Raw genomic sequence first — 16,804 nt, forward strand, 5'->3', positions numbered from 1 at the left:
TGCCCTGTGACCTAGAAAATGCTTCCAGGCAGAAAGCCAAAGCAGTTATGGAACTCACTTCACACGGTACCGTTCTTTCAGAAATCACAGTCCTTTACTGCTTGTGGGTGTCCAATACCTGAAAACATGTACTTCAGATATCTTGACTAGTTTTATAGTTGTTTACATGAGGAAGTGTTCTTCCTAGTACTAGCTATATAGTCATAACTAGAAACAGAAATTCATGCTAAGCGTTTTTGGAAATACACTGCACCCCTCATTTATAATAGTTAAAAGAATTTCCCCCCTAAGTTCACATAAAAGGCTTCTTGTAAATTCAAACTTTAAAAACCACCAATGAATGTAAACAAATGATTTTAAATATGCCGAGTGCCTTTGGAAAGGAAAGATGCTGGCAGGCTGATCACGACTGATTTGCGAGCTTCTCTCTTACCTTGTAGAGTCTGAGAATGGCTTTAATGCACTCATGCACGAACTTGGTCTGCTTCTGAAGACTTCCCCCATACAGTGCCACCAGTTCTTCATTGAAGTTCACACTAAAGAAGTCAAAGTGGTACTTGAAGTCAATGTCTTCTGCTTTCCTCAGTGCAATGGAGCCGATGGACCGCACTGCACAGGAAAGGGGGGAAGTGCACATTAAACAAGGGGTTCTCTGCACTATAGTAACGGTTTGGGGCGATTTTCGAGCTGCTGTCTCTTCTGTGGAGCTTAAGGTGAGTGTTGGTGAGTGGAACTGTGCTCAGGCCCTTGAAGAGGACGCCTGAGTCTACCGCAGCCTTCGGTCTCACCTGAACCGAGTCCCTGATGATTTTCACGGTGAGGGGCTGTGGGGTCTCCTCTCTATGGCACTGGTGCTCCAGGCTGGGGAGCTTGGAGTGGGGCTGGGACCCCTTGCTCCTCCTCAGGGGGGACATCTGCAGCTGAGATAGTCTTCCTAATTCTTAACTGCCACACATGGGTGTGGGACCAGCCACATTCGAATCTCTGTCCCTTCTACCAGTCTCAATGTGGCTTCTTCTTTACAACCTTAGTTACAGGAGTTCTGTTCAGCTGGCCTTCCGGTGGCTCTCAAGGGTGGTGGTTCTATAGTTTAGCTGTAATTTTGATGTGGTCAAGAGAGGAGGCAAGCACATCACTTACCTACTCTGAAATACTGACCAGAAGCTAGAGCTCTCTAACTTCAAGCTCTGAAAGAATGAAACCCGTCTCCTCTCTTGTTCAACATCAAGGAAACCACTGATTCACTTCGCTAGTCAATGCCTCAGGTTCGGTGCTCTGCACCCTCCATTCCCAATATAAGCTTCTTTCTTCTGCTAATTCCCGAATCCCACTATCTTCTATTTATCCCACCCACTCCATCTTCTTTTTCTCCTTCTTACGTTTTGCAAAGTGGTCGTCACCATTCTTTTCTACGCATTTCTCACATCTATTTTTCTAGACACAATGTTTGTGTGTCCAGTATGCCCAGCACAGGACTTAACAGAGTACGTATGTGTTGCAGACTTACCCTGTTTATAACTTCCAGCATTCCCAGGAAGAAAGAGAACCGGGATGCCCGTTAAAGGGAGGACCTTGTGTTCTTCAGCGTAGGCTCCTTCTCCGTAAAGATATAATTCATACGAAGGATAGCGTTTTGCCAGTTTCTTTGGAAGTTCTATTTTCTACAGCAAAAATATGAATAAATAAATAAAATATGCAATTTTACTTGAAAACCAACTTTATTACTACTACAATTCAGCCACACCATACCCAATTCTGAATTATACAAATAGTGCAATATAAAAACATTACTGATGATAAAACTGAACTTAATGCACATGACAAATTTTAGTTTATTCATATGGAGAATTAGTCTTGAATTATGTGAGTTCTGAACCATGTGGTCTTCGGGAAATCGTAAACTAGGACTATCTTAAATTCTAATAAATATAAATTACTCAAAATAGCCACTGACAACAGGGAAACACTGGTAGATGTCAGCAAGTTACAGGTTAACATAATTGAAAATGCATTTAATTTAGTATCAGTATCAATTATACTCAAACTTAGAAATGATGAAAGCTTTCCATTACCAAATCAATTCTCTTTTGCTATGTTAAACTGTATGTAATGCCTCTCCTTTTACTCAGGCCCAACTACATATTCTGTCTGTTACATCATTCCACAGAAAGCACGTGTGTTTTACAGCGCAGCGTCCTGACCTCTCCACTTCATATGCTTTGATCTACAGTGCGCTTAACAAATTAATCTGAACCTCACAGCCATGTCTCGGTCAAGACACGTACACTCCTCGCGCCATAAACATTCCAATGAATTAGCATGGGTTTCGGTTTTCGCAAACCAGGTGCACGGGTCCGTCAGCAAGCGCTAACCTACTCTGCAGTTCATATGCTCGCATACCAAATGCGCCAGTAATTCACATAAAGTTTTCCCCCACAAAATGTAAGTTAGGTCTGAATGTCATCCCCCAAAGCTAGGCACCCATAAAAGTGGTAGTAAAGTGTAAACTCTTCTTCTGCTCCTTTTTTCAAGGAAAGAAACCACTAGAAATGGAACCAGTTACTCTGAACGCTAGATTTTAAGTGACATCAATAGATTTAACGACCTCGCAATGCTACACATATGCTTGATACAAACTTCAACTACTGAATGGATTTCTGAAACTGTAAATGATAATGACTGCTGGAAAACCTCGCTGCTGGAAAAAAACAGAATTCTGATTATTCTCACACACACACACACACACACACACACACACGCACACACACACTCCTGAATATCCCTTTGAGGATATTACCATACTCAACCTGTGCCAATAACATCATGAAAACATCGTTAGGGAGTGTGAGCTTATTGGATAAGATACTAGCAACTTTTTATCTCCTCGCATATTCAAAATAGAGAAGTACAAACCCCACTATTTGCTTTATATATGTACATGTACTTTAACTCAAATTAGTTCCAGTACTGATCATGCACTGTACATAATAAAAAATGACATAATGTACTTTTTTTTTATATATATATTTTATTGATCTTTTACAGAGAGGAAGGGAGCAGGATAGAGAGCTAGAAACATCGATGAGAGAGAAACATCGATCAGCTGCCTCCTGCACACTCCTTACTGGGTATGTGCCTGCAACCAAGGTACATGCCCTTGACCGGAATTGAACCTGGGACCCTTGAGTCCTCAGGCTGACGCTCTATCCACTGAGCCAAACCAGTTAGGGCCATAATGTACTTTTTCTTTAGGTACAAATTAAGCAAAAGGAAAACGTGAGAGAACCCCTCCCAATTTAGTGACCCATTTGATAGAATACTAGTATGTGCGCATTAGACCATTATTCTTTTTAGGTCAGCAGCTAAACAAAGTTTTTTTGTGTGTGTTGTGGTTTTTTGGTGTTTTTAAAAAATATATATATATTTTTATTGATTTCAGAGAGGGAAAGAGATAGAAACATCAATGATGAGAGAGAATCATTAATCAACTGCCTCCTGCACGCCCCACACTGGGGACCGAGCCCAAAACCCAGGCATGTGCCTGATGGTAATCAAACTGTGACTTCCTGGTTCAGAGGTCAATGCTCAACCACTGAGTCACTCCTGTTGGGCTAAACAAAGTTTTTTAACTAGTTGAAAATTAACTCAGAAAAACAGAAAACTATTAAATATACCAAAGAAATATTTAATTCCCTGGAGACAGAAAAACAAGCAAGAGACTATATTTCATAATATATTACTATGAAAGCAATTTTGTAGTGAGAAAGAGTACATTTTTAAAAAATATGAATGCATACAATATGGAGTAGCAAAAAAGTAGAAATGGAAAAAAAGGAGATAGAACAAAAAAAAAGTGCGAGTTGTAGGCAAATGACAGAACTGCATTTTCAGACAGAGTTCAAGTTGGGAGTGAGGGGCGGGAAAAAATGGGAAGGGTATTGACCAGATTGAGGACAGAAAAGGAACAGGCATACAAAAAGGATGGTGACAAAATTTAACAGAGAGGGATCTGAGAAGAAAACACGTATAGCAACAGGACTCCAATCCATTTTAAACTGATTGTTTTATAGAGCACCCCTCCCCCCAAAAGACCTCTAATTAAGATCAATTACTTTTACACGTGAATAGCATCTCCACATTGCTGCCCTGCTTCCATCCTCTCTTCTCTGCGGTAGTACAGGTTCTCATCTCTAATCCAGACCCCTTTCTTTCCAAAGAAAAAATTTCCAAGTGCTAGAGAAATACTGATTTAAGAAACTGAAGTCTTTAGATATAGCTCTTTTAATTGTGATTTAAAACTGCAAAATAAAAAAGGTTCCACAGTTAACCAAAAAGAAAAAACACGATTTTGATCAAAACGAATGCAGTTTGTAAGCTCTCACAAAGAGCTAGCCCTCAGCCCTTTGCCCCCCGTCACTGATAAGAGTGCCCCAGCTGATAAAAATGACCTAGGGACAGCTGACTCTCAGGCGACTCTCCCTCATGATCTCCCTGCTACGCTCCACAGTCCATACTGCTGTCAAGGAAATACCTTGTTAAAACATACATCTGTGCGTTTCTTCACTGCATATAGAGTTGATAAAGGCTTAAGAGAGAGGCCATTAAAATCTGGCTCTACCTATTCTTACCTAATCTATAATGATAAAAGCATAATATGCAAATCGACTGAACGGCTGAACAGCAGAATGGCCGTCTGGATGACCATGCTATGACATGCGCGGGCGCCAGGCCAGCCAAGGCAGGTGTGATGCGATTGGTCTGGGGGCCCCGCCATCGCCCCACAATGGCCCCCAGAGAGAGGCCCAGGCCACTGGCTGGCAGGGCGATCAATCGGGGGTGGAGGTGGGTGGGGGGGGAGGGCTCCGCGATCGCCCCAAAGAGGAAGGCCAGGCCACCCTCTGCAGGGCGATCGATCGGGGGGGCTCTATGGAACCGGGGAACTGGGGGTGTGTGGCGGCAGACACGGGCAGCGCCAGGCCAAGGTGGGTGCAGGCGGGGGGCAGGGCCACGAAGCTGGGGCCCATGAAGTTGGCAGCTGGGGCTGTGAAGCCGGCAGCCGGGGGAAGGAAGGCCTACCCTTGCACCAATTTCGTGCATCGGGCCTCTGGTTTCTTATAACTTACACATGCCAGGTTTGTTTGTTTGTTGTTGTTGTTAAACCTCACTCGAGGATAGTTTTCCATTGATTTTTAGAGAGAGAGGAAGGGAGAGGGAGAGACAGAGAGAAACACTGATGTGAGAGAGACATCGATTGGTTGCCTCCTGCATGCCCCCGACCAGAGCCAGGGAACCTGCAACCGAGATACATGCCCCTGATCAGAATCAAACCCGGGGCCCTTCAGTCTGCAGGCCGATGCTCTATCCACTGAGCCAAACTGGCTAGGGCAATATGCCAGGTTTTAAAATCTATTTTTAATATGTTCCAAAATTCAAGATTCAATAGGATATACGTTGAATGGGGTCTCTCTCATACCCATGGTCCTTTAGCCTTCAGTTTCCTACCACGAAAGCAACTAATGTTTGCAGTTTGTGTTTCCAGAAATATTTTACACATGTGCATACAGGAAAACACGTTTGTAGGTTTTTCTCCTTTTTACATAAATGGTAACATACGATACATACTGCTTATGCAGTGTCTCCTGGGGCCTTCTTCATTCACAGCTGCTATTCTTTCTTCCAGCGATTTTCCTGTTCCTGCTCCTTATGAACTATGTACCTTCCATGGCCCAATCCACTACCTCTTTTCCGTGGCCTCTGACTACCAAGATGAACCTGCATGCTTCCCTCTGAAGAGCTCTGTACACACGCTCTTATAGTGAAATTATAACATGCAGCACATTTTAACTATCCATTACATTCCCCCATTGTATTATAAAGAATAAATGAAAGGCACAAGGTCTGAGTCATGTAATTCCCTCTCACCCATACCCAGTATCTAGAATATACCTGACACAGTCATTCAATAAACCATTTGCTCAAGAATATGCAAAAGGCAGTAAAAAAAGAAGAAAGGCATGAAGAAAGAGAAGAAAACCAACAATTAGGACATCTCATCTAATGGATAGCAATTTGTGAACGATTAGAGCGTTCACTGTAAAACATAATGAAAAGTAAGCAACATATAAAATAAGTTTAGAACACTTTTATTCATTAAAAAACATGGTCTCTTAATGGAATGACCTCAGTTCACCAGAAACCTCACTGTACTCAAAAGGATTCATTTCTACAGGCAGGTTTCAACTTATTTTAAAATAGCACAACCTAGTGTGCACAACAAAGGGACTAAGGCTCAAATATAAATAGCACTGTAGAGAATTAATGTGGCTTTTTACATAATAAAAATAAAACTCTACCAAAAAAATGTGGATCCAAAACTCCTGCCACTATAATTAACATTATTAACAGAATGTAAAGCCTCAAAAGGGCGATTTGAATCAAAATAAGCAAATACAGACACAATAACAGAAAGAAAGCCAAACAGCTCTTTCGCATTAGCCACACTAGTTTTCGGTGTCTTTCCAGTCAATTTTACGAGGCACGAGATGCATCTGTGAGGTCCATATGCTTTGTTCCTAACACTAAGCAATTTCTACTACTGCAAATGTTAAAATAGCTTCCGTAATTGTGGGCAATCTAAAAATAAATGGGAATCAGTACACTTTCACAATAATTTTATTTTAACCAAACTCTTCAATGCAGTACAAACCTAAGTTGACCTTCTTCCATCTTTTGGGAGTTTCCTAATTACTAAACCATATAAAAATCAAAGGCGATTATAAGGGCTCTATTTTCACTTTAAAAAAAATCTACACTAGAAGCCCAACTACTTAACTATATACAGACTCTGATAAAAACAAACCAGCATATTCGCTTAGAAATTAAGAGACAACAGTAACGTTATAATCTCCTTCAGTGGTATATCACACCCCCTTATAAGCATGGATGCAAAACGAAGGTAAGAATCTCAAAACAAATACAATCTAAACTAGAATTTTGCCCATGGGAAAGGAAGCTCACCAGCAATTTAAACCTTAAGCAGTGTTAACATCTGAATAATAGTAGCATAATCAAATATCTCCCCCATCATGATCTGTACATAGAAGTAACCAGACCGGCATACTTCACCTTAAAGAAAAAAAATCTGCTATGGTTTTAAAAGTATACTACCAATGCATTTTATCAATATGTATTATATATAGTATATACACATCTTAGGGTAGGAGGCTATTATGTATTCCTTAATTAGGAGATGCGTTTAGAAATAAAAGAATCATGGGTGGGGGGATGTCTTCGGGCAGTTTTGTCATTAGTCACAGCCTCTTCTTACAGCTGGTCATGAATGGAATTCTCGAGTCTCCTATGCTGAACTGCTAAGCGATGGAGACTGAAAATGGTCAAAATGGACCGGAAGAGGTGGGGGCGGAGGGAGAGGGAGAGAAGGGCCCATCTCAAATAGCAAACACGGTGAGAGAGGGGAAAAAACAAACACGAAAGAGATTTTGGATGCCATCGGTAAGAGGCGACACGCATAAACGCAGGCGTGCACGCACACGCACAGACCCACAGAGCAGGGGGCTCCGCAACACCTGTGCAGGCGGGAACCTCGCTCTTTCCACGCATTTGCTCCTCGGGTGAGCCCTGCACACGGAGGGGAGCCCGGGGTCCCGCGGGCAGCCCTGGGGACCATGCAGCCACTACCCACTCTGCAGAAGCGCGGCCCCCTCCAGAAAAGCGCGAGCTGACACGCACCACCGGGCGAGCGGGGCGGCATGCAGGCGCGAGGAATGTAGGCGCACCTGTTCCGGCAGGAACGCGGGGGAGACGGGGTCTGGATTTAGGGAGACGGTCTGAGAATGGAGGGGGTGGCGCTGGACCAGCCGGTAAAGCCTGTGCACGGCATTTGGGGTCTGGCAGAGGGCAGAGGGGCAGGGGACAGTTCCGAGTGGGGCAGCGAGGATGCTCGGGGAACCACCTAGGAAACACCCCATCGTCGAGAAAGGACACAAAGGGCAGGTGAGGGAAGTGATGGGGTCCCGCAGTCTTCCGGGGCCGAGAAGACACCGGCCAGGTGGGGAGGAGGAGGTCGGAGAGGCGCGGGGAGCCCCGGCAGGGGAAACGCGCAGACGCGCCAGGCGGGAGGCGCCCGCAGGCGGGAGCGCCCAGGTGAGCGGGGGCGCCTCACCTGGAACTCCGGGTACTCGAACATGTAGCTCATGCTGCACTTGTTCTCCTCGAAGCCGAAGAAGACGTCCCACAGCCCCAGGGTGGCCATGAAGACCATGAAGGCGTAAAACGCCAAGTTCCCGAGGTTGACGGAGTGCAGGAACATGGTGCCAGGGCCGCCAGTACCGCCGCCGCCGGGCACCCAGCCCGGACCGCGCGCGCCCCAGACGCCTGGACGCTCCGCCGGAGCCGAGCCGAGTCCGCGCCGCGCGCGCCTGCGCGGATGCCCCGCCGGCCGCGCCACCCCCAGTGCGCCTGCGCGCTGCGCCCTCCGCCCGGCGCCGCCCGAAGAGGAGGTAGAGATTGCAGCTGGAGCGCAAATCTGAGCGCAGAGGCGACAGCGGGCGGACGGCGGGGTGGGCTGGGCTGGAGGGAGGGGGGAGAGGGGCGGGGCGAGGACAGGGAAAGGAGCAGGGGGGCTGGGAAGGGCAGGGAGAGGCAGGCTGGAGGGGGACCCGGGAAGTGGGGGGGAGGGGGAGGTTGGAGAGGGGTGGGAAGGGCGCGGGAGCTGAGGAGGCGGGGAGTGGGGAGGGCTGGGGTGGGTGAACCCCGAAGCGTTGCTGATGCTGAGCTGACCGGCGAGGGGAAGGGGCCTTCAGAGCCGAAACGTTGAAACACCTCGCCCTGCGCAGTTTAAAAACCCTTCTCGTTCGTTCATTCATTCGTTCGTTCATTCATTCATTCATTATTATTTATTTATTTACTTATTTATTGATTGATTGATGGATTGATTGATTGATTGATTGATTGAAACGCCCCTGGCCTCCGCCATGTGGGTTCTCCCCGCGGTCCCGGCACCTTCGCAGCTCTCAGGACCCCGTAGCTGAGGCCCGAACGGATGGCTTTTTCCTCTCTTGGGCCGCCCGGTAGGGAACAGCGCCCAAAAGCAGCGGCTCCTAAAAACCCACCAGCAGGCCCACAACTTTCTGTTCTTGGTGTGAGAGGGAAGACGGCACCACAGAAACCGTCGCTAATCTGGAAAAAGCCTTACCAAAACGTCCTTGAGCCCCGAGGCCCCAGCTGGTGTCTGCGAGACCAGTTTGAGGCCGACCGCCTGGCGCCCAGAACCTCCACCTCTTGGGCCATGGGTTGCACGGTAACGGAGGGAGGCGGTGGAGCTGAAGCATCCTCAGACCTAATCCGTTTTGAGGAATCTGGGTTTGGCTTTGCCCGAAGGAGGGGGTGAAAGCAGCTCAAACACCACCCATAATCATGGATAGCAGCATCAGAACACAGGAATGTTATGAGGAAAAACAACCACGTTGTCACTCTTTAAAGCTGACCCCCAGAGCAGCTGGTGTGTGTGTGTGTGACTGCAAAATTCTCCTTAGAATTGTTTTAGGCGCCGACAGAATTGCATTTCACTCGGGCTGATTCCCTGGTGTTTTGTTTTGTTCGTTTTTTTCTGTGCAGGGGAAGTTTGGCTATTTTATGACACATAAAAATCAAAGAATTTTAAAAACGAAAAGCTTATAGTTTATCTTATACAGCCCCCTGATATTCAGAGTTGAGAACACCTAGGATGTGGGGTGGGGTTAGGGGGGAGGCCGTGCCAGGGATGACAAATCATCTGGGGAAGGGGTTAAGTTTTACAGTAGAAAACGGCATGCATTGAGCCTGGGCACTTGAGAACATCGCAGACGGAATGTCCGCCCGTGTTTCTCCTGCCGTGTCATGACCAGCACAAATAAACCAGGGGTGAACCTGCAGCTCTCACCTCGGTGCTGCTTAAACTTCATGCGCACGGGAATCACGTGGAGGTTCTGTGTGCAAGCAGATCCTGACTCAGTCCTGTGGGCGTGGGCCCTGCCTTTCTGACAAGCTCCTAAGTGATGCCAGTGATGTGGTCAGGGGACTGCACAGAGGGACACGGATCTCCCTGTCTGCGGACTCCACCACACGGAGAAACCCTGACCCTGATGACAGAGCTTGCTCTTCGGGGAGCTTTCATGAGTGTGGCCACCTCCTGCCTTTGTCGTCCCCCCAGACAGCAGCAGGGGAGAGAGTCAGTGGGTTCTTTATGTTTGTCACCTTTGTGTTCCTACTTTTTAACTTTCCCTTTTCCTACCCATCATTACCCCTCCTGGCTCCCCTTCCTTTCACATCGAAACTAACCCTACTGAGCAAGACTTACCACCCTCAGCCAGTGCTGTCAAATTCCCGAACCTGTGCCTTTCGACCCCACTCGCTCTGCTTACAAACTTCCAGCCTTGCCTGAATGTGCTCTGGCTCTGAGCCCTGACACTGTGTACCTGAGCTCGGCTGGAGGAAATGGCAAAATTATTTGAGTTACCGTTCAGAAATATATGTGTGTTTCTGGTCAGCTTTCCTCTTCTGCAGACCACTTCTTTGAAGCTCTCTACATCGCCTCTTCTTTTTCTGTTAGCGGATTATCAGTACATCCTTCTATCTTCATATTCATGCACAGAGATTTTGATTTTGATTTTCAGGTGCACATTCCTTCAACTCTTAATTTCCAAGTTCCTCATGGCCATCCATCCCAGTTCAGTCAGAACATCTAAAGCGCCGAGCACAACGGCTGGCACTCTGGGGAGCTGCTGTTGGGAGAGGACATCAGGGGCTCATCCCTCTGGTGCTGTAGTGATCTGGTCAGCCTCCACCTCCTTCCTCTTCAGGGAATTGGTTCCATCACGTTGGCGTCTCCATCCAGCTTTCCCCTTCTGTCCCCCCTCCCCTGAAGCATGTACAGTATGCTCAGGCCTTACTAATTTTAAAAGAGACAAATCTCCCTGCAACTGTCACCTGTAGCTCTTGCCTTCTCATCACAGTCAGAGTTCCTACAGGTGTGGCTTTTAAAGCTTAAATTAATGCCGCCTTTCATAAAGGAAAAGGCCATGCAATCATTTGATAATCACCCCTCCACTGAGATACTTCGTAACTGCATTAATGGAACAGTTTTTCGGAAAACCTGTTAGGTTTGTTTAAGTTCCATTAGCTTTTTTTTTTTTTTAAAATTTATCTTTATTGTTGAAAATATTACAAATGTCCCTTTTTCCTCACCCATTGACCCCCTCCACCCTGCTCCTGCCCCCTCCCCAGACCTTCACTGCACTATTGTCCCTGCTCATGGGCTATGCCAATATGCATGTAAGTGCATTGGTTAATCTCTGCTCTCCCCTTCTCCCCTGAAATTCATCAGTCTGCTGCATGCTTCTATGTGTCCGGTTCTATTTGGTTCGTCAGTTTATTTTGTTCATTGGATTCCACACATAAGTGAGAGCATGTGATACTTGTCTTTCTCCGACGGGCTTTTGTTTGCTTGCTTTATTTACTGGAGGCAAAGACTGACTTTTCCACACATAATAACCTCCTTCATGTTACCTAATTTTTAAAAAATACGTTTTTTTTCATTTTAGAGTGGAGGGTTGAGGGAGCGGGAGAAAGAAACATCCATGAGAGAGAACCATCCATGGGCTGCCTCCTGCACACCCCTCCTGGGGACTGAGCCTGCAGCCTGGGCATGTGCCTTGACTGGAATCGAACCAGAGACCTCTCCATGCATGGGGTGATGCCACACCAGCCAGGGCTTACCTGGTTTTTGTACAGAGGAAGAAGCAATTGTTCTGTCTAGCGTGGGAATCTAGTTGTTTTTTAAAATTAATTCTACTAAACTATACTGGTCACAGTGTACTACCCTCACACTAGAGTTTTTAAAATAAACATTTTTTTTCTTTAAAACCTCATAAATATAGATTGGCTATTAGAAACTAGAATTTATTTCAATCAATTGTTTTAAAGCCATTTCTTAAATTTGTTGGTTTTACCTCCTACCGCCTTATATGAATAGGCATTGAATAAATATTTGTTTTTAATTTATTTGAAAGTAAGTCAGAGTCTACAGATTATAGTCATAAAACCTCACCTTTTCTTTGATGCTTCAAAGCTAAAAAAAAAAGAAGAAGAAAGAAAGAAAATAATGCCAGCAATTCTGTGCCTGCCAGCTCTGTTTCCAAGGAAACAGAGAATAGATCATCAAAAACAAAATAAGGGTTTTCAACCTGATTACCCTTTTTCCACCAGTCCAGTCTCCTTTGCTGCAAAATGAAAGGCAACAGAGCCTCCGCCCTACAATTCCGAGTTTTAGTTGTGCTGTCCCTTAAAACCAGGCCCCCCCCCCATTAATATTTTGGATTATATGTTGGTTTTCTTGTAGAGACAGTGTTCACAGGATAAAGAATGCCTTTTAAATATAAAGCACTATGTACACTTGCTGAATAAGCTAATATATTTTTAACTTCAGAACTGTCAAATGTTTAAATTCTTGAATCTCAGATTTGACATTTCTTTGGAATAATATAAGGAAGTAATGGGAATATATAAGTAAAGGACAAAGACTTCTAGAATGAAGTGTTTTATTTAGAGAAGAAAGAGCAGCGACAGATTGAAAAAAATATAGGTGTCCAGGGAAAAATAATTGGACTTCCTTCAGTAGAACAAAATACCACTATCACATTGCTCTTTGTCTCCATGATGGTTAAACGATTCTGAAAAATAACAGCCAGAGAGCACAAAAGTTTGGTTTAGCTTTATTATATTATATATTATTTTATTATATATTATTATATTACTAGTGGTGCTATATGTTTTATAAAAGCAGTATTTTTTTTTCAAATCAACATGTTTTATACCTTAAACTCATACAATGTTACATGCCAATTATATCTCAATAAAGCTGGGAGGAAAAAAAAAGCGGTATTCCTCTATTTTAGAATTTTAGTTAAAGCCAGAGTGTTCCCTTTGGGGTAAAGCGCACAATAGAAATTTGTTTCAAGGGAAGTACTATTTAAGAGGCTTTAGAAGGCATATTAATACTTTCAGATAATGAATTCTGAAATTCAGATAATAATTCTAATGGTAAAGAACGATGGATGTAATCATTGCTTGGGGTCTTCCTTATCAGTTTTCTGCTTATATATCCATTTCCACCGAAGGGTTGTAGCTCTTCAAAGGCAGGGCTGTAAGAGGGTCTTGGTTAATTTTAATGCATAACCCCGGGTCAGGCCTTATAAGCAGAGGTAGTCTATAAGTGTTTTTGAATAAATATTTTTTAATTTAAGTAATACACTATACTTTAGTTAAAGCTTTTAGCTACATTTGTGTCTTTTACTACAAAATGCAAATTGTGTGATGTTCAAATACATTTGTAAACAGTCATAGCCAAGGGAGACTACTTATTGTAAAATAACTTAATTGAAAAAGTTTTTGAAAAAGAGTTGGAGAGTAAAATATTAATTCAGAAAACTAGCTCAGCTTCTGGACAGCAAAAGAAACCATCTGCAAAACAAAAAGGGGAAAGATATTTGCAAATGATAGCTCCTATAAGGGGCTAATATCCAAACTATATACAAAGAACGCAACAACTAAAATACAAACAATCCAATTAAAGAATGAGCAGAGAACCTGAATAGAAAAATTTCCAAGGAAGACACAGACATGGCCAACAGGTATATGAAAAGATGCTCACATCTCTAAGTTATAAGGGAACTGCAAATCAGACCCCAAGGAGAGACCACCTCACACCTATGAGAATGGCTATTATCAGTCAGACAAGAAATAACAAGTGTTGGGGAGGATGTGAAGAAGCGGGAACCTGGCCCATTGCTGGAGGGAATGTAAATTGGCGCAGCCACTGTGGAAAACAGTCTGAAGGTTCCTCGAAAAACAGAGCTACCGGATGACCTAGCAATCCCTCCTGGGCAGGCCCTGGCCAGGTAACTCAGTTGGTTAGAGCGTCGTCCCCATACGCCAAGGATGCGAGTTCAATCCCCGGTCAGGACACTTACAAGACCATCATCTTTCTGTCAAAGAGGTTAACGTGATGATATGGCACAAGACTGACATTCAGAAATCCTGACGCAAAGAAGGTGGGAAGTCCTTGAAAGGAGAGACGCGTCTGCTTTGCTCACAGGCACGGAACGCTAGTGGAAGGCCTTCTGTCTGTTTCCTTCGTTCAGGGCGAGGGAGTCCTCCGAGGGCAGCCCGTTTCAGCGCAGGCCCGGAGTTCCTGTGGCCTGTGATTCGGAGCCCCTGCCACCCTGTGGTGTGAGGCAGCAGGCCAGCGCGTTTCTGTTTTTCTGATCAGTGGCTCTGCCTGAAGCCGGGGGACCCTTCCTCCCGCTGCCCCTCAAGGCCTGTGCAGACCCACAGCTGCTGCTGCTGTGCTCCCCAGGCCTCTCCAAGGGGCTAAAGCCCCATAGGAAGCACGCGGGAAGCCTGCAGGCCACCTGCTGGGTGGCAGAGGCGTGTGCCCTGTGCCCAGATGGGGACACAGAAGGGCCCCTGGCTCTGCTGTCCTCAAACCCTCGTCAGTGAGTCACATCACAGAGGCTGCGGGCAGTCCCCCCTGAGAGCTTCTGTGGGACTAATTCCCACTTGGATTTTTGAGTAGAGACAGAGCCAGCAGAGTCTGAGGGGAGTCAGCCTGGTTTTCAAGCTGTTCTCTCTTTTCCGGGTCTGGACGGGCTCGGGCAGAGAGGTATGTGCTGGTGCCGTCTGCTCAATCCAGCCAGCAGCTCCTGCCCGTGTCCCTGCGTGACCCTGATGCCCAGCCAGATGGAGGATGACGGATCCTCCTCCTTTCTCATCGTTGGTGCCGAGATGGGCCCCTTCAAGCAGTAGGGGAGGAAAAAATCCAAAGCATACAGGTCAGAAACCGAGGTGACCAGTTGTCAAAGTTCAGCCAATCAAGGCAGAGGGAGGGCAGAACAGTCAGGAACCGAGACAAGGGCCACAGACTCCAAGTCTGCGCGGAAGAGAAGGAGAGAACCGGAGTCGAGCCGCAGCATGAAGATGACCGCTGGCGCGTGGGGCAGATAAGCAAGAACAGAGAATGGAGAATACACTGGCGGCGAGCTGGCTTAGAGCCTTCCACGAGGTCAGAGGCCAGCGCGTCATGGAGGGCCTCGCCTGTTATCCTTCCTTGTGGGCCTCGCCTGTTATCCTTCCTCGTCACATCTACCTCTTCATGCGAAATACAGGGAGCACTCCTGGGTTAAAAGTGCTGATGTGATGTGTAAAAGTGGGTGATGGGCCTGGCTGGTGTGGGTCAGTGGTTGAGTGTTGACCTATGAACAAGAAGGTCACAGTTCAATTCCCGATCAGGGCACATGCCCAGGTTACGGGCTTGATCCCCAGGAGGGGGCATGCAGGCGGCATCTGATCCATGATTCTCTCTCATCATTGATGTTTCTATCTCTCTCTCCCTCTCCCTTCCTCTCTGAAATCAATAAAAACATATATTTTTTAAAAAGCGGGCAATGGTCCTCAAACAGATATTTGTACACCCATGTTTATAGCAGCCTTATTCACAATGGTCAAAGGTAGAAGCAACCCATGGGTCCAGAACAGCCGAATGAATAAGCAGCATGGTGTGTGTGTGTGTGTGTGTGTGTGTGTGTGTGTATGTGTGTGTATGTGTGTATATGTGTGTATGTGTGTATGTGTATGTGTGTGTATGTGTGTGTATGTGTGTGTGTGTGTGTGTGTGTGTGTGTACACACAGACACAGTGGAATACTATTCAGCCTTAAAAAGGCAGGAGATCCTGACACAGCCACCACATAGATTAAGCTTGAGGACACTGTGGGAAGTGAAATAAACCAGTCACAACAAGACAGATGCTGTCTGGCTCCCCTCGGAGCAGTCAGAGCTACAGAGACAGAAGGCAGAGGGGGGCTGCCAGAGCTGGCGGGGGCGGGGGTGGGGGGGTTGTTAGTAAAGGGGGGCAGAGTTTCCGTGTTTCAAGGTGAAGAGAGTTCTGGGGATGAATGGTGCTGGTTGCACAGCAATGTGGATGTACCCGTGCCACGGCCCCGTACACGGATGATGTAAGAATATAGAACGTGTGTGTGTACTACCACAGTTTCAAACAGGGATTTTCGCCTTTCACAGCAGTGGGTAACTGGTGTGAATTATGCATGAAGCCTGCCGTCAAAGTGTTTTCAGTTTAGCGAGAAACCCAATGATGCTTGTTCTCAGGAAAAAAAGAAAGCATAAAAAAATATTTTTAGGAATTGTAGGAATTACTTGTAAGTGGAAGTGTCTTCCTTTTGGCACCAGGAAGAACCCAGCACTTTTCTGCCAAAAGTGATAGTTTCCCCGAGGAGCTATTACCAGCCTGTCCTGCTATGAGAGAGAGAGAGAGAGGGGGGGGGGGGAGAGAGGGAGCAGGAGAGGGGAAGGAGGTAGATGAACACTACGGCCATGTGAGCACAGGGTGCTCAGGGAAAACCTGGGGGAAAAGGAAAAGAAAGAAGGGGGAAGTGGAGATAAATGGAAAGTAGAAAGCAACCTAAAACCAGAGGACACAGAGAAACGGCAGCAGTGGGGCTCCCCTGAAGTCCGTGAACCCCAGCGGCGAGCACAGTGCGGGGACCGGGACACGTCACGGCACTGGTCCATCCGCAGAAGAGCTCAACGGAGCAGACACAGAGCCCAAGAGAGGCAGCTGCGCTGATGCCCAGGGCTTCTGGGGAGTAGATCTGGGTTGGGGACTGGGAGTGTCTGCATTTCTAGTAAGTCCCAGGGGATGCCAGGTCCTCCTGGTTTGGGGACCATGCTAT

At 46.1% G+C, this 16,804-nt stretch overlaps 1 protein-coding gene across 2 annotated transcripts in view; it reads right to left on the bottom strand.

Moving 5' to 3' along the window:
* Positions 1-8,366, bottom strand: part of PGAP1 (post-GPI attachment to proteins inositol deacylase 1) — a 46,030-nt gene extending 37,664 nt beyond the window's left edge. Inside the window, exons 1-3 of one of the 2 annotated variants that reach the window (XM_080670080.1) lie at positions 8,183-8,366; positions 1,508-1,661; positions 434-609 (exon numbers count right to left, since the gene is read on the bottom strand). In XM_080670080.1, coding sequence (XP_080526206.1) covers positions 434-609; positions 1,508-1,661; positions 8,183-8,329 — 477 coding nt within the window. In that variant the 5' untranslated portion in view covers positions 8,330-8,366. Of the gene's footprint in view, positions 1-433; positions 610-1,507; positions 1,662-8,182 lie in introns of those variants that run through there. The other variant, XM_080670079.1, reaches the window with a different exon arrangement.
* Positions 8,367-16,804: the final 8,438 nt, after the last annotated feature.

This window comes from Plecotus auritus, assembly GCF_963455305.1.
Source record: "Plecotus auritus genome assembly, chromosome: 5".
NCBI lineage: Eukaryota > Metazoa > Chordata > Mammalia > Chiroptera > Vespertilionidae > Plecotus > Plecotus auritus.